The sequence below is a fragment of the Perca flavescens genome, chromosome 21 (assembly GCF_004354835.1).
Source record: "Perca flavescens isolate YP-PL-M2 chromosome 21, PFLA_1.0, whole genome shotgun sequence".
In the NCBI taxonomy this organism is placed as follows: Eukaryota; Metazoa; Chordata; class Actinopteri; order Perciformes; family Percidae; genus Perca; species Perca flavescens.
The window spans coordinates 25,954,279-25,972,982 of record NC_041351.1 but is presented as its reverse complement, the minus strand read 5'-3'; the positions used below and the strand labels follow the sequence as shown (position 1 = coordinate 25,972,982).

General features: G+C 43.1%; 1 protein-coding gene across 1 annotated transcript in view; it reads right to left on the bottom strand.

Moving 5' to 3' along the window:
• The window catches only part of dnah9 (dynein, axonemal, heavy chain 9), a 136,257-nt gene that overhangs the window by 49,824 nt on the left and 67,729 nt on the right, over positions 1-18,704 (bottom strand). Inside the window, exons 49-55 of the mRNA XM_028566995.1 lie at positions 11,706-11,867; positions 10,184-10,380; positions 9,166-9,328; positions 8,601-8,724; positions 5,809-5,951; positions 3,740-3,901; positions 3,258-3,491 (exon numbers count right to left, since the gene is read on the bottom strand). Of these exons, the coding sequence (XP_028422796.1) occupies positions 3,258-3,491; positions 3,740-3,901; positions 5,809-5,951; positions 8,601-8,724; positions 9,166-9,328; positions 10,184-10,380; positions 11,706-11,867 (1,185 nt within the window). The remainder of the gene's footprint in view (positions 1-3,257; positions 3,492-3,739; positions 3,902-5,808; positions 5,952-8,600; positions 8,725-9,165; positions 9,329-10,183; positions 10,381-11,705; positions 11,868-18,704) is intronic.

The window sequence follows — 18,704 nt, the reverse complement described above, 5'->3', positions numbered from 1 at the left end:
AAAACATTAAAGGTCCCATGGCATGAAAATTTCACTTTATGAGGTTTTTTTTTAACATTAATATGCATTCCCCCAGCCTGCCTATGGTCCCCCAGTGGATAGAAATGGCGAAGGGTGTAAACCGAGCCCTGGTTATCCTGCTCTGCCTTTGAGAAAATGAAAGCTCAGATGGGCCGATCTGGAACCTTCTCCTTATGAGGTCATAAGGAGCAAGGTTCAGATTCAGTATTAGGGGACCATTAAGGCCTATATAAAAGCATCCAAAAAGAAGCATGTCATAGAACCTTTAAGTTGTGAACTGACAGAGCGTGTGCAGTCTACATCCGATGGGAGGAAAAAAAGAACACCTGCACTAATACAAAGCACAGGCTGGGCTTCTGACAATAATCTACTGCCGTCTCATTTAATGATAAATGTAGCAATAAGTGTGTATATCATGGCCACTAATGAATCTATTGCTATCATCTAATTGAATCTCTCAGGCGGATTTGAAGGGCCGATCGTTTTTTTTTATTAGTAACACACTCACTGATTGAGCCCGGTGGCAGTTTCAATGTCAGTTTTAATGAAACCTAAACATCTCCTCAATTCTTCACAACAATGAAGACAAAGGGCCTGAACCTGTGCACGGAACATTTATGTGCCTTGCGGGATTGTGCCATGGACCAACCACGTGACCATTGAATCCATTACTAGAAAAGAATCTTAGAGGAAGGGGCAGAAAAAGATGGATGGCATGCATATCTGGAAAAAATAAAAGCTTTAGTACACACACATGCACGTGCGCACACACACACAAATGCACAGACCAAGGTCAGTCGTAAAGATAAATTAAAGCTGTTACAAAATGCTCATAACTCCCTGACAAATAGGACTCTGCGTTAGCGTCAAACTGCATCACAATGTTGCACTGGGGAAATAAAAACAGACTGTTTTTCATGCCTGTCTTTCAGCTAATTAACAAACAGAAAATCAGGCCAGAGGGGAGACGACCCTTTCGGGTTGCGACGATTCCGTGCAAAAGATTCAGTCGAACATTAGACGAGCACCAAGTGAGCCATCAACATGATGAATGGGGTGGGGGGGGGGGGGGTGAGGGAAGGACAAACTAATTGGTAGGAGACATGGGTGATATTCAATACATCTGAGCGGCTTCTGTGTTTATCCCCTGCAGATGGAAATCCATCTCTGCTCCTGACTGTAGAAGACAAGCTGCTGACATGTACATTAGAACAATTGTTTCTTAGGCAGGAAAAGACCCAGTCTCAAGGCAGTTCGCGAAATAGTCACGAAATTTAATCTATTGATTCTTTTTTATTGAGTTTTTTTTCATGACGCTCAGCACAATTTTTTTTTCTGTCAGTTCGGGACTGCAGCAGAGAAGCTGACTTTGCTTTCATTGGCACTGTTAAAACTATAAATCTACATAACTCAACATTTATTCAAGAGATGTTATCATGGTTTTCATTTCTTTAATTTAATGTTGTTATGTCAGTCCTACTACCGGTGAAATATTACAGTATGCAGGGTGGCCTCTAGCTCACCCAGTAAGAGCATGTGCCACCCTGCTGCGTGTCATTTCCCCGTCATTTCCCCGCGTGTCATTTCCCGTCTCTCTCCCCCTATCCTGTCTATCCACTGTCACTATCTAATAAAGGGAAAAGCCCCAAAAAAATCATCTTTAAAAAAAAAAAAAGAAATACTACAGTATGCCGTAAAACAGAACACTACGCACGGAGAGCCTTTATAGCCTATATCCCACAATGCAACGAAGATGAAGTGAAGTTTTTCCATTTAAACACCACTCTGGTGACTGAAACTGCTATTATTATATAACTAATATTACTACTTGCACCTAGACTAGTATTGCTAGGACTACTACTGCTTCTACTTTTTTGTAACTATACTTGTACAACTACATTGTCACAAAAAGAGAGGCGGGAGCATGTGTGTGTGAGTGTTTATGAGACGGTGAGTGGGCATGCGCTGTGGTACACTGAATCCACACTCCGACACACCATCTCACACACACACACACACACCCTTCACAAATTAAGGAGGACAAAAACAAGGAATCTAATGTGTCCTCTGGATGACTCATACAACCCCCACCACACACACACACACACACACACACACACACACACACACACACACACTTTAACCCTTCTTGTTTACCATGTGCTACAGATTCTCTTGCACAGAATGTTAAATAACAGTTCTTAGAGTAGCGCAGCCATCAGTGTGGATGCACCAACAAGCACAGGGTGCAGTAATGCTGGCCTGCTGCTGTAAAGGCTGTGCTCTCTAATTAGAAGGCTTCTCAATTACCATACAGCCATTATACGTGTGTGTGTGTGTGTGTGTGTGTGTGTTGGCTACTTCCTACAGTAAAATGGCGATGAGAAAGAAAAACACAGGACACTCTGTGGCTTTCAACACATTGATGTCACTTATGTGTAAGGGGTGTTTGTGCATGTGTGTGATTTTTTTGTGAGTGGGTTTGTGTGGGCATGTTTATGCAAAGCAGTGGAGATGCACAGTATGTAGGGGTGAAATGACACGTGTGTGGTTTTCCATCCACTTGCACAGTGTAGTAGAGCCACTATAATTAGGGCTGCTTCACACTCAGACCTTGTGTTGCATTATTCATATAGCTCTCTTCTGCAAAGGTGTGGAGATGGTAAACATTTGGACAAATGGATCCAGGTGTAGATATCCAAGTAGGGAAATATCAAATGATGCAAATAAACATTACTCATGACAAAATAAAGAAAGGACAAAAAGTCAGCCAGGTACTTTTCTGCTCTACGTACAGCTCAGTAAGGTGATTGGCTGCGTAGGGATAGATAACCCCTACTACTAATGATGCTATTATATTAGATACTACGACAACAATTACTACTACTTTATTTTTTTTCTCTACGTGTGAGTCATGAAGAGGCTACAACTTGTATTTCACTGTGCAATCCTGTGTTGTAAAATGACAAATAAATGAACCTTGTACAGTTTTAAAAATGGTGACTACCATTATTACTACAATCACTACTACTATTAATAGTACTACCACTATTACTGCAATCCACTTCTACTGCTAGTCATGGGAATTCTCTGATGTAAATATGGAGGTCATGGGTCCCAAATACTAGAAATTAGAAAATGAATTAGGTAGGATACAAAATAAATAGATTTTCAAAGACGTTACAGATGTACAGTGCTATGGTGGGTCAGGGTGGAGTGTGAGAAGTGCGCATTACCTGAGCGGAGGTGCTGTTGAGCTTCTGCAGGCCGTTCTCCAGCCGCTCCATCTTGGTGGTGAGATCTTTGCTCCTGTGACCCAGCAGACTGCGGTACAGCTTGATCTGCTCCAGGAAAGACTTGGGCGTGGTGTAGTTGTAGCGTCGCTCGTTGGCCAGATACTCCTTGGAAGTCTGATTGACACTCATGTGGACGTATGCCATGAATTTACTGACTGACTCCTTCACCGGGGGCTGCAAGAGGTATAAATCACAGAACTGGTTACTTCACATTAATAAAAGATTTGGCTGGAAAGCAATATTTCCTGATGCTTGGGCTCCGGAATTTAATTTTCAGGGCTTCTGGTTTTGGCTTTTGAAATTAATATCACATTCTTTGTGTCGCGGAGCCTGACGTTCGAAATGATATTTTCGGAGAGTGAACATCATTTTTGTGGGTGGCTTCATCCCCGCGTGTATATTAACGTATGATCTGTTCTCACTTCGATATTCTCCACCTCCTGGAGGAACTTGAAGCTGACCGACTCCAGCGCCTCCTGCGGCCATTCGTGGAACCAGTCGATCGCTGTACAGTTCACCACGGCAGGGAACTTCCTGCTGCGGACCCTCAGTTTACTTCCCACAGGAGAGAAACACAGAGCCACCTGCAACACAAGCACATCCAAATCACAGTCAGGTTCTGGAGACACAGGCACGCTGATAAAACAAAGGCAGGGGATTCCTGCTCTGATTAGCACTTCTTTACGGTCGCGTCAAATCAATTTTATTCATATAGCCCAATATCACAAATCACAATTTGCCTCAGTGAGCACACAGCATACGACACCCTCTGTCTTTTGATCCTCGATTCGGAGGAGGAAAAACTCCCCAAACAAACCCTTTAATGGGGAAGAAATAGGAAACTGTGAATTAATTATTTGCAGCTACATCATTAAGCAAATAAAGCCTCCAGCAAGCATGTGAATTAAAAGAGTGTTTTGAGCTGTGGGCTGCGTCAGACTGATTTTCACTGTTGGAGACTAACAGCTGGCTTGTTGAGAAGCTCAGCCAGATGCTCGAAACCATTAGAAACAAACATGCAGAAGGTACACCCAAAGACACAACTGATGATAAGCAAGGAGCTGCAAACTTATCTTACATTTCCTGTGACAATGGCTTTACACACTGAAGCTGCCCTAAGGCTACAGCATTATTTGTATTCAACCAGGGGGGCCCTGGAGCAAAAATTAGCTGTGGGCCCCTAGAGGCGCTGTGGAAAGGAACATTTTTCCTCGCCACTGTCGCACCAAACGCTTGCTATTGGGGGAAAGTCAAAACATTGAGTGTGGTCTAGACCTACTCTGTCTGTAAAGGGTTCCGAGATAACTTCTGTTAGGATTTAACACTATCAACAAAACAGAATTGAAATTGGAACAGTATACGGACTATTTAATGTCCAGAAGACAGACACGTCAGTTGACACAGAATTTGAATCAGTGTTTTTGAGTCGTTGTAGCTGTATCTCTGCCTGCTGTATACAGCATGTATGGGTTTATCTTACACCCCAATACAACTATCCATCAAGGGCAATGCCCACAGCTGAATACGCACAGAATCTTAACATGTTCCCCACAGTACTACCTGGCAGTAGGTTTGCCATGTGTCAATTACTTTGTGGATATTTGAATAAAGGGAACATTTATTTGGGATTGTGCACCTTTTAACCACAGTACCACCTGAGGTTCCCCAGATAATGCAGATCCCATTTTAAGGATTTAGGTCATAATATCCTACCAAATAAGTTTCCAAATAAATAAATCATCACAAACCACACACTTCCTATTCAGTAATCATCTCGCAACCGCTTTAGAGTCCTCTAACGACAGCCAGGTTGGGAACCACTGCTCCCAGGTCTGATTGTAATAGTGATTTAAATGTTTGGCTCAGGATTTAAACCTCACCATGCACAGATAGTTCTGAATCAGATTACCGACATTACCCTGTCCATCCAGACAGCCAAATTGTTATAAATCCACTCTTTACAAGCTCGTGTCCATGGGATTTGCCTTCCCAATTTATTCCTCTCCAACACAGGGAGGCTTGATCTGGGAGCTAGGCGGGGGGTGGGGGGGGAGGATGTGGGCGGTGGCGGTGAACACTGTAATAATGACAGGATGAACAACCCCCTGGAATCCCTCTCTCTCCAGGGGGAACAAGGCGGCTACACGTCGGTAAAATTATCTGCAGCTAAATGCCGGCTTTTCTGGTAATGCTGGTAAATTTTAATGTCGTCGACTGCCTCCAAAAGCAGTCAAGTTCATCTGAAAATGTCAGCACCGAAACATGTCGAGGGAAAGGCTCATCACAAAGCCAGATGTTTATCCAGGTATGAGGATCTTATTTTATTTTGGAATGGTCAATTACAGTGTGAGGCGGCATGCTATTGCTATATTAAGATCATATACAGGATCTGGAAGGAAAGCCAAGGATAACAACCTTTTCTGGATGATGAGTAGTGAAATGCAGAACACACACAGCTTGTTGTACTTGTCTGACTATCTGACTGGTTCACCTTGAGCTGTCTGCGAACCCGGTCGATGAAGAACTTCCAGCAGTTCTCCCTTGTATCCATCAGTCCCGAGCCGCGGACCTCTGGCCTCACGCTGCCAATAATGTTCTCCACCTCGTCGTCTGGGAACAGGTCAGGAATCTCTCCTTGAATTAATGAAATGAGCCACGTTACCACTGGGAAGACCACTGAGATCGTGGGAAGCACTCATTGTGATTGGTTTCTGTTAGAGAGCTAAACTTTGGCGAGAACTCTCTAGAACTGACTTATCTTCTAAGGATCTGAACTGACACTAAGCTCAAGGCTACATTTACACTGCTACGTTTTGGTTTAAAAAGGAATGTCTTCTGCTACGTTTCCCCCTCTCATTCCCCCTGCTCTGGTGTTTTCCCCTCTCATTCCCTCTGCTCTGGCGTATCCGAGCCCCTAAACCGGACACATTTGAAAACCCTTCTGACCCGTTTTGGTCTGGAATCTGCGGGGTTGTGTTGCAGTCTCAACGGCCGCAAACGGAGACCTTTGGCAACACCAACACTGACGCCAACGTTTGTCCTCCTGATTGGGTCTTATTGGTCACGACGTCTCGTTCTCTGAGACTAAAGCTACTAACATTACCATGGCAACTACCAGCTGTGGGCAGCGTCTCCACGCTGCCTCCTGTTTATGCCCAGTATACAAGAATGTTGATGAGATATGAGGTTTGGGCATGTTAGTTTAGCACTTTTGGCTCAAAACTTAAAAACCAAAATGTAGCGGTGTAGATGTAGCCTTTAAGACTCTTTTATCAAATCTAAGTGTGTTAATAGAGGTGGTGGCAGCAGGAGTTCATACAGAGGGCTTGTGCAAATGCAGAGATCTGCTTCGAGTCACGGCAGAGAAAGAACTGTCGACATATATATACACCACTATCTTGACTGATCTGAGTTCAGATGTGCTCTTTTTTTAAATAAGTAATAATGGAACCTCTGGTTGGCTACAGGCTGGATCTGGCGTAACATTAGGGCAAAAGATAAAACCGGACCTTTACTGTAACCTAGTCTGATAACCAGATTGATCAGTTATTCAGTCTGACAGTGTTCAGGTCAGCTGGTTTCTGTTTGGGTAGCAGTGCTAACTGTCCCACTGACGTCATTTTGATTGGACACAGATGCTGCTGAGCTGCTGGCAGCAGTTCATTTAATAATTTTCACAACAATCAACGAAACATGCTGATTTAATAGATGATATTTCAACCTCTGGCACAGTAATTTCATCTGGCCAATATTACCGGTAATCTGAAAGTTGGTTGTTGGTTTAAACTGTAGTCAATGAGCACATGGAAAAAATTGTAGATATGAGCAGCTATTCCTTACAACTGTGTGGGTAGGCGAGCTTGTGCTGCCGCCGGCGAGCTAATCTGCTGGCATGTTTACTGTGCTGACTACTATTGGCTATGTGAGCGGTTATTAAAATGTTATCTTATAGTCAACAGTGTACTGAATTTCTCTTATAATATTTTTTTTAACATTTGAAATGTCTTCACTGATTACATCTGAACAACTGCTATTACACGGATTGGAACGTAGACAGACGGCAGGTTCATAAACAAGTCACTTTGCTGTGGAGTTTTTACTCTGTGTTCTGCACTTCTAGCATTAACTGTAGCATGCAGTATAACTGTAGAAGGAGTCATAAAGTCAACAAACTGACTCAGTAATGTCAGTTACAGCAATATCAACCTAAAATTAGCTAACATTAGCCACCAAGCTACTGGTCATATCAGACCAGACTGCTGTACTGTAATGTACTGAACTGAGAAAGTATTTTATTTATTTTTATTTATAAGGGGGAGATTGGATTCTTTTTTCCTTGTAGAAGTGCATGCTCTTGCTTTATGTCTTCAGATGTTAAATTGAAAGTAGTGTGCTAAAGTTGTTGTATCTGTTGGTTTAGGCCATAATTTCCAGTGCTATAGAAAAATTATATGTACATTAATTTGTGCATACAAACCAGTCCTCCCACTGTGATATTTGCGGGCAAAAATCCTTGATTATGCGGCATGTTTTCTTAAAAAATGTGATGGAATATGCGGGATATTTATGCAATTTTATACAATGAAATTGCGGGAACTTGCAAAAATTGCGGGAACTTGCAAAAATTGCGGGAACTTGCAAAAACTGCGGTTTTATGAAAAAGAGAAAAAAAAGTGATTCCCCCAACACCCTGCTTTTTGATGATGTTCACGTTGCGTAATTACGTCACTTCATAACGTTCCCATGGCAACAAGGGAAAATGGCTGCTCTTGTGTGAAGTAAACGCAAAATTTTTCAACTTTCTGCTAAGATATATGTGACTTTTTTGCAACGAAAATGCGGGGATTATGAAATCATGCAAGCTCTGCATATTTTGCGTGGAAATCTGCAATTTATGCGGCGAAAGTGCGGCGTATTTGAAAGAAATGCGGCCCCCACATAAATATGCAGACTTTGGCTGATTATGCATTGAATTGTGCGATTGCATAATCGCGTTTTTCTGGAGGGACTGACTAACTGCCAAACTATTGAACTGCCAATATTAGTATATTGAGAATAGCTCTATAGTCATTTGCATAGTGCTTTTTGTATGGCAGCCTTCACATGTCAGGTATAAAGCTGGATGTGAATCCAGCCTTGCTTGCAATTCTTCACAATGATGCGTTGTAGTTGATAGGTGAAGCTGCAGAAATGGCACCACAGTGATTTGTGGCCGTGGCAAAGCAAAAACATTTCTCTCTTGCAAAAACATGACACACAGTAATTAGGGAATCCGGCTGTTACCTGATGCCAACAGATCGTTGACCAGAACAAGGAACTTCTCGTCTGCCACTTGGGCGTCAGTCATTAGGAACACGGTGCCAATATTCTTCACGCCAGCTTTGATGTAGAGGGACGCCAGGTCACTCTGGGTGACAGGGAGAGAGAAAGACACGGAGTGAGAGAAAGACACACATAATGAGATTGGGCTGTTATTTTGCCTTGACACCTGAGTCCCTTTGTGGATTACCAGGACAGGTATTTCACTCAGATACACCTACATGTTTACATTTAAATCTTTTTTTTTAAGATTATTTTTTGGGCTTTTCTGTCTTTAATTGATAGGACAGCTAGGTGAGAAAGGGGAGAGAGAGGGGGGAAGACATGCAGGAAATCGTCACAGGTCGGACTCGAACCCTGGAACTCTGCGTCGAGGCCTCGAAGTATATGTGCGCCTGCCCTACCCACTGAACCAACCCGGCCACTACATTTAAATCTTTAAATACTTCATATGTGACTAATTAAATTGTTCAGATGGATGTTTTTTTTTGCAGTGTGGTGTATCTTTGCAATGTAATCCCCCTCAAACCTTGAGGTCGGTGATACTGTATCCTTTTCTCAAGGTGATCTGGAAAACCTCCAGATTGGAGATGAAGGCGGCCAGTCGGGTCAAACTCTGCTTGCCGCTGCCGCCCACTCCGACCAGCAGCGCATTCCCCCGCGGAGACTCCAGGATTCGGTTTATACGGCAGCTACATGTGGAGGTGAAGACAGTCAGGGGAGGGAAAGATGGAAGGGTGAGATATCGTTAAAAAAAAGCAAGGGGGAGGCAAGCCAGATAAAGACAACCTCTGACTCATCAGACAAACAAACACAGGTAGTTTGTGTCTCCTCTCTCTGCCTTTATACCGCCTGTCATCACCATCTTCACCACTCAGATGTACCAGCACCAAATGTGTCAAAGATCACTGTGCTCCGGAGAATCTTTGTGCCTTCAGTAAAACGAGATGGATGGTCCTCTTGTGTCCATTTTTAAAATGAATTGCCTTCATTTCATTTGTGTTGCTTTATTTGAGGTTGTTTTGTCAAAAACACTTCAACTGGACACTTCAGCTAGTTCCATCTCTTACACTTCAGCTGCTTTTATCTCTGACACTTCGGCTGATTTTATCTCTTACACTTGAACTGCTTTCATCGCTTACGCTTCAGCTTACACTTCAGTCAGAGGGAGTTTGTGTTGAGTTTGCTTCAATGTTCAAATAGCTTCAATGTTAAGTGATTAAGAATAAATGATAATATCAAACAGTGTGCACAAGGGTTGCTTTTCCAATTTAAGGGACTTTAGAGGGGTTAATAGTTTGTTTTGTTTTAAACATTTTTAGACTGAAGCACATCGAACCTGTCCTCTACATTTGTGTTAGCCATCATGATGCATGCTGGATTACTTTGAACAGATTTGTCTTTTGACATTCTGTAAAATAGAACTGTAAATCCTGAACTAACTGGGAAGCCAACTGAGTTCCTTGACAGACAATAAAGAAAGTGACAAAAACACTTCCCCCCCCCCACACACACACAGTCCCTGGGGTTCCAAAACTTGCACTCACATGTGAGCCATGGCGTCCTCAAATAGCACCAGGTTTAGTGTGGCGTTGACCTCATTGTAGCCGTCCAGCACCTCCAGCAGGGTTTTAGTCAGGCTGCTCCAGGACTCGGCAGCCATGTACCTGGCCTCCCCCAGCCCACGGGCAAAGTGGCAGAACAGGTTCATCTCCCTGGTCTGCTCCAGAGTCTCCTCCATGTCCTCAGGTAGTGACGCACACACACATATTGCAGTGGTAAACATACAGACCTACACACACACACACTACCCCTGTCCGCATAACATTATTGTTTAGTGGAATTCTTTGCCTTGTTTGAATTGGTCTTCACAGCATTTAAAAGAGTCCTGAAAGTACTTATTTTAACCAACCAATATCTTCCTTTAAATACATTTAAAGGTCTTTCATGATTATTGCTTGCTTTTTCTATGTGCATTTATTTTCTCCTCTGTCTTTCTTGGTGAAGACTCGGCCATGTCACATGAAGCTATGCCCTTAGTCTGCTAATGATGCTGTTTGTGTAGACTTGCATGTAATATGAATCAGGGTTATTGATGTGTGTGTAAAATTATTGATGGATACATCCAAGTTGTGTATATTACAGAGACGTGATTATTTCCTGTAATATGCTGCCTGGAGATTGCCACTTTTCAAGCCCCTGGAGGGTTTTTAGGCAATTCTCCTTCACATTCCCTTGCAAATCATATATTGTATCTTTTTTATTATACATGTAAATAAAGAAACAAAACAAAGAAGTCAGGAACACAGCTGAATAGCACAGCTGTGCAGAGGGTGACCTAGTTCATTTTCTCCCTTAGATAAGAAAATAAACTTTATTGTCAACACAACAAAGTTACGATACAATCACTCTGGCAACTGTTGGGCCCCGAATAGTTCACTGGAGAGACTGTGTGTGCCACTTAGTTAAAAATTCACATCTATATTGTGTTCCGGTGCAGTCTTCATTGTCATAGTATCAAGTGCACTTCCTCACAGTGCCACAGTATCTAAAGGCTTTCTTGTTTGCATGTAAAAATGGCATAAAGCGTGCTGCATATTGCTCTGTGGCACAGGGCAAAGTGTCCTAAGTTTACGGAAGGTGCAATCTCTGAATAATATATTCTGGAGTGGTGAGTATTATTCTATCTCCCTCTCCGTGTGTGGGTGTGTGTACACATATACATGTCAGGCTCTTCATTGTGGCATGACTAGTGTTCATGCCATAGAGCCAGTAGAGAGGTAGTGAGGGGAGCAGTGGACAGAAAACCATTAAAATGTTTTCCAATTTGCCGGGCTGACAGCGCAGACCCTGACAGCCAGACCCCATACCACACTGATTAATATTCTCTCCAACCCTCTACTGGCCCCCAGCATTCCTTTTTCTCCTCTCCTCTTTCTCCTCGCTGTGTTGGCCACTGATGTCCAGGTCCAGACACAAAGCAGGCAGCCTAATGATTTCCCACTCCTCCCCCACATTCTCCAGCCTCCCCCTTTTGTCTTCCTCTGCTGAACTTTGTAAAACTCTCACCTCGTAGAACTTTTTCACTGTGTCCGCCTGCAGCTTATCAAATGCCTGGAAGTCCTGCTCCTCCAGCAGCTTGTCTCTGTAGACCCGGTTGGACTCGTGCAGATAGATTTTTAGCAGGTCTGGAGGGGCTTTCAGACACTCTGCGGTACAGAAGAGAATGCCCTGGGCGGAGAGGGGAGAGATGAAGGTTTGGAGTTTGATTCCAGAGGCTGATTTGGCCCATTTACATCACAACAAGGAGGTAAACACAGCTCAGTCACTGTGGGTAAATCAATGGCTATTAAGTGAACTAGATGTTAGTAGGTGTGCCAAAGAAACTCAGAAAATAATGGCCCCATTGCAACCATAAACAACACTGGCTTGGCTGCCTCATCCTCCCCAGCTCCACCCTCTCGTCACATCTGTTGTCTTTTGCATTTCTCTCTTTTTTGGTTTGGTCCGTTCTTTCTAAGGGCCATATAGCTTTGTGCTACATGGATGTATAGTAGGCAATTTCACTTGCCTTTCTCCAATGTATATTTTCTATTGATGTATCTATCCATTGCTGCATGTCTGTATTCTGTTTGCAAAAGTATGGAAAAATAAAGTAAAAAACCAAGATGGCGACACTCGGGTTTCAAAACGGCAGCCCACAAACCAATGGGTGACATCACTGTCAGTTATTATTGCACAGAATATGAAATATAAAATACAGCGAAAACTATATGTTTTTGGTGTGCAATATTTGCAAATCAAGTCCAACGGATAAACAAAGAGAGAGAGTGTGCCTGACACCGAGAATGGGATTTATTATACAGAGTAGTAAATGAGTGCTAATTAACTAATGCTAAATTTCAGAAGGATGCATGGTATGACTCAACTCAGTTTGACTCACTTTTGCTACCATTACTTTGATTTCCCACTGGAGATAGTACCTCCTCAGTGTAGGCGGGATTCTCAGCTGATCGTCATAGCGACGGCATATGAAACTGCTGTGACATCATCTTCAACACGACACAAACACAGCGTGTTCTCTCTCTGGATCCTTTCATCAGCAACCAAACAGAGGAACGTCTGCAGTTCCTCAACTGACCACAGCATAGTTTTAAAGGTCCCATGACATGGTGCTCTAGTGGTCCCCTAATACTGTATCTGAAGTCTCTTTTATATAGGCCTTAGTGGTCCCCTAATACTGTATCTGAAGTCTCTTTTATATAGACCTTAGTGGTCCCCTAATACTGTATCTGAAGTCTCTTTTATATAGACCTTAGTGGTCCCCTAATACTGTATCTGAAGTCACTTTTACATAGACCTTAGTGGTCCCCTAATACTGTATCTGAAGTCTCTTTTATATAGACCTTAGTGGTCCCCTAATACTGTATCTGAAGTCTCTTTTATATAGACCTTAGTGGTCCCCTAATACTAGGCAGACTGGGGAATGCATATTAATGTTAATAAACCTCATAAAGTGAAATGTTCATGCCATGGGACCTTTAAGACATTTGTAAAATCTGGATTGAGTGACTAAAAATAATTTGTCGTGGCTATAGACGGCTATATATATTAATATAATAAAATCTGTAATGGATTTTTATAGTGCTTTTCAAGGACCCAAGGGCGCTTTACATGAAGGCAAAACAATGAACACACAAACAGAACAAAACACAACTAATAAATGGATTAGTGGTTGCAAAGTTTGATGGGAAAAAACGGATTTAACCGAGTCTGTAGGCTGTGGTGAACAGGTGGGTTTGAGGAATCATTTGAATATGTCCTGAGATGTGGCATTACAGATTTCTCCAAGAGAGAGTCCCAGATGTTGGGGGCTACCACACTGAAGGCTGGTGTGGGGGAGTGGTTAGCAGACCTGTGTCTGCTATAATGCTCATATATATGATCATAAATGGTGGTTGAATTGGGCCGGGGCTGTCCGGGGCTTGTAGCTGTAGAGGACATAGTCCTAAATGAGGTGAAGAAAGAACTTGCAAACATCAGAACTTTTTCTTCAATGGATTTCCTAAAAGCTACAGAGCAGATCAGTGAGCTTAGTCTAGGTGGGGGTAATGCACCTTAACGTGTCTGAGAATAAATAGTGTTTTTCTGTTTGGAATTTATACTTCTCTCCATCCTTAAAAAAGCCTAAATGAAAAGAGTCAATGATGACAAAGAGCAGATGAGTGTTTAGTGGATGATAGATGATTAATGTGTCTCTAGAGCAGGCCTGTGTGACGTGTCGGCTTTCCCACAGGGCCGTTCGTTATGCAGTCAGGCAGAACTCTGCAGTATCTGGGTGCCTCACATAACAGGTGCCGTATAGGATGAGGAAGGGGACAAAGAGGCGCCTAGGCACTGTTTGTTCCCCTCTGCGCACTGTCACCCAGGAGGCAGAGGCAGAGGCAAGCAGATGTTGTGTGCTTCCAGCCCCAGAAGTTATTCCAATCAACAGAACCATCTCTGGGGGTAAAGCCAGCTGAATCTGATCTGCCTTCATATCTGAGCTAAATCCACTGTGTAATGGTGCGGATGGGTGGTGTGCCTGTGTGTGTGAATATCTGCATGGTTGTGCGTATTGAAGATTCGATCTGAGCCAGAATTATCGCAACTCTAAATCAACAAAAGTCAAGATGTTTTCCAGAGTGTGTGTGAATGATCTGTGTCTCTCTACTCCATTTCATTGCTTAATGGTGTCAATCATGACATCCCACATTTATTGTGTAGTGTGCCTGAGCAAAACAAAACACCATATGGCAACTCTATATAAGAGTCGACTCGCAGGCTTAGCTGTTCGTTGTACCAATCAAACGGCACAGCGCTGACAAACTAAGAAGGAGAGAGAACTTTGTTTTCCTTCTCTTCAGCCGAGTTTGGCAGACTATCTCATCCTCTCTGTCCTGATCTTTCATTGCTTTGTTCAACTCAGAGGAGAGCGATTAGAGAGTTGTGGGTGTCTGTCTGTCTGTCTGTGGGGCTGTCTGCAGCGGGCGAGCTTCCCTTATACCCTGACAGATGCTCTGAGCCCCAAACAATGCTTCCCCTGCTAACAAATGCACCCAGCTGACTACCCATGGAACATCATACAGGCATATTGTTTAGTCAGTACAGTCAGAGTCTCTCTGCATCACAGGTCTCATGTACTGTCTTTCTTTATTTCTCTTTCCCTTGTCTCTGTCCTCCTTTTCACTACGTCCATCTTTCTCCCATCTCCTCCCACGCCTCTTGAGCGTCGAGGAGCTCATTTAGGCTGACATGGGGAAGACAGGCTCTCGGATATGCCCGCTGGTCATGGCAGAGAATGAACATTGGCAAACAGCGCTCTTTGACAATGCTCCCAGTCGGATGCCAAACTGTTTGTCTTGCCCTATAAGTGGAATGTGGGTACTATACTTCAGTTATAGTACGTCTAATTTAACATCCAAAGGGCATAATGATGGTCCCATTGGTGGAGAAGGTAGAGAGACAGAGTATGAAGGAGAAGTCAGAGTACTGCAACAAAGTAAGTAAGTGGTAAGACACAAAGTAAAGAAAAAAAAAAAAAAGCTTGGCATTAGCTTCATCTAACCTAGAAGAGAGAATTTTGTCAGCAAATAACCGCGACAATACTCTCTTAAAGATGCAACCTTGATGGTGTCTGGACCCGCTCCTTGTGTCACATTTAAAAACACCTTTACAAGTTATGTTGCAAGCTCACACACAGTCTCTGAGCTCAGTTTCCTGGCTCATTAGAGTTGATTATAATGAGACGGTTATCTTTGGCTACTTCTCCAAGTTCCAAAGTTTTAAAAAACTAAGTGAATTACAAAAAAGTCCCCCAATTATTTCAGCTGAGGCAAAGCATCTGATACGTCAAGCCAGAAAACACTGAGTGACAACTATTTAGGCCTCCTGCTTGAAATTAGCGGAAGCGTTTGTACTGTCTCGCCACTTCTGAAGTTGCAAAGCACAGAGGTACGCTGGGGGAATAACAGCTGAGGCAGAGCTGTGAGCTGCGAGGCTGCTCACCTCTTCCCAGCTGTCCCGAGGTGTTAGAGCCAGGAGCTGAAGATGGTAGGCAGAAAAACTTCAAAAAAGCACCAGGAGTCCCTTTCTGGCTTTCTTTGTATTCTCTCTCTGGCTGGAGAGAGGAGCAGCGAGAAAGCTTTGACAATGTTTCCTCTCTGTGGTCTTCGGACGTCCAGTCAAGGTGTGCAGAGCCCGAAGAAAAACAAAGACTGAACGGCCTTTTGAAATGCTGGCTTCAAAGTGTTATGGTGCAGCTAAACTTCCTGTTGCTTCATGGCAGTGATGTGTGTGATCAAGGGTCAGGAAGGTAAGTCTCTGGGTCATCAGGGCTTAAGCTTTGGGATGGTAATTATGCTGCATCTCAAATGGCAGATGGCTCAAAACTGCAACAACTTATTACAATGGCTAATACCCAGCAGTCATACAGGAAATACTAACCGTGGTGGTCTGACGGCTTAAGGCTACATCCACACTAATACCTTTTTGTTTTAAAACGCTTAACGTTTGCTATGTTTCCTGCCACTCACACTGCTCCGACGTTTCTGAGCCCCTAAAATGGAGAAAACTCTGCTGACCCCATTTTAGTTTGAAAACTCCAGGGTTGCGTTTTAGTCTGGACGGGCAGAAACAGAGACTTTTGAAAACAATCAAGTAAACACCTACGTTTGCTCCCTAACTGGGTTTTATCAGTCAAGACGTGTCCTTCCCTGACCTCGTTGTCGATGCTAGCAGATCTCATGCAGGTAAATTCTGCATTTTATAAAGCTACTATATAAGCTTTATAAATGTGCAGGATGCAAGCTATTATTTGAGCGATTTGCAACAATACCAACTTCCAGGGAGTTATCAGCCTTACACCGTGTTTACACCGACACGCGCATGGTCCGGCTCCTTAGTATGGACGGAGATTAGTTCTGAAATGGTGCTAAAACGCTCATTAGTGCAGTTGGTGAATGCTCGTTCCATAGCTAACTAAATGTTTGTGCTAAATGACATCATCCAGTCTAAGAAGTTAGACTCTTTGTTTGTGACCGAAACTTGGCAGAGGAATATGGACTTGCTGCCGTGTTCAGAAGCAGCTTTTCATGTCGGTCTGTGAGCACTGGGTCTTTCTCCTCATTTGAAATACAAAACATTAAAGTTGCATGAGCACGTTAGCATTAGCATTTAGCTCAAAGTACACAAAGCTGTAGACTCTTTGTTTAAGGGCGTTATCACTCCTAGGGCCCTATCTTGCACCCGGTGCAGCACAAAGCCCGACGCAAGTGTCTTTACAGCAAATTAGTAAAATGCGCCTAGGCTCGTGCACAGCGCACAGGGAAGTGCAGCAGCACACAAACATGCAAAAGATTACAAATAAAAATATTATGGTGCAAATCCAACATCATAATAGCAATGTACCAAGTTACAAACGTGCCTGGCTTTTAAAGGTGCTGTAGGTAGGATTGGCAAGATCCAGGATTTAGCCAAAAATTTGAACATCAACAACTTCTCAGTCCCTCCCCCCTTTCTGCTAAAGCCCAAAACGTTGTCCTAAGCCCCTCCCCCCACAAGGGAGAATGAATGCGTGTGCATGAGCAGTGATTGACACACAGTTAGACACCCCCCTTGCCCATGATTGGTGCATCTGAACAGGGAGCGGTGGATTTTTGCAAATCGCACAGGCTGTAGATGGTGCCAGAGGAGCCAGATTTTTGTTTTTTTAATGACCTGCTTCATGTAGTTCTACTGGAACATAGGGTCAGTTTCAGCAAATATGACAGAAAGTTAGTTTTATAAGTCTTACCTACTGCACCTTTAAAGGGAATGGGAGATGACACTCTGATTGGTTTATTGCATGTTATGCCCAAAACACACCTACGAATTAATGAAGACACTAAGTACAACCCTTTTGAACCATGTGCCCGGTGCACAGACCCTTCTTTTTGCCGTCAAACTAGCAAAAGTGGATTTGGACACTAAAGGTCCTAAACACACCAGCGCCATGCGCTTCACGCCGTGCACTTAGATCGCTAAAATAGGGCCCCTATAGTTTGTTTGCTTTGGTCCAAATCAGTTGATGAGTTTGTAAACTTGTAGAGGTTTCCCCTTGGTTTGGTTTGGTTTCACACCTGGAAAATTACAAGCAAACCAAAATGTCTCATTACAAAAACCACGCGAGAACGTTCACTGTCTCCAACTTTAGCGACGGCTGGTTTGACCGACATTAGCTCAGACTTGCAGAGTTTATATAGTTGGTGCGGTCCGAGGTCGGATCATGTTCTCAACACAAACAAACCGCTCCAGAGTTGGATTGAAAGCGTACCGAAATCCCCTCTTTAAGCAGGTCTAATAACACTTGTTTGGTCCTGAGTTTGATTGCTGCATGCACACCTGCCTCAACGAACCGCACCAAGGGGGGGAAACAAACCAGGGGGCTTTCACACCTGCCTCATTTAGTTTGAAGCAGGTGTGAAAGCCCCCTAACTTTGGGGTTTAGTTCTGATTGTCTTTCTGTTGTCACTCTCGGCCTGCACATTTGGCACAGCTCTCTTTGCTTTCAACCTACTGTGACCAACTGCTTTTGCATTACACATTAATTTGATCCATTGTAATTTAAAAAATATTGATTAGTGCAGCTTTAAAAAGGTGAATATGAAATAGCACATTACTACACCTACTGTATGTGTTTTATACATTGTGTTGTAGTATAGTAAAAACTCGGAGCTGCCTTTCTAAACTCCAAGATGGAATTATGAAATTTGAAGTTCTTCTAGCTCACTGGCTTAAAGCATTAATTATACAACAGACTGAGTTAAATGAGAGAGCCTGCCCTCCATGAAACCGTGGAGGATTTTGACAGAAATATTGCCCCCAAAGCTTCTCCCCTGACAGCCTTTGCGCTCTGATATTATATTCATTTAAATACATTAAATCATCACTAACACCCGTAGAAGTACAAATCCATTATATTTTCTGTTACACTTATTTCAGACTTATTTCTAGCTTTCAGACCAAGCTCTTAAATCAATAATAATTTAG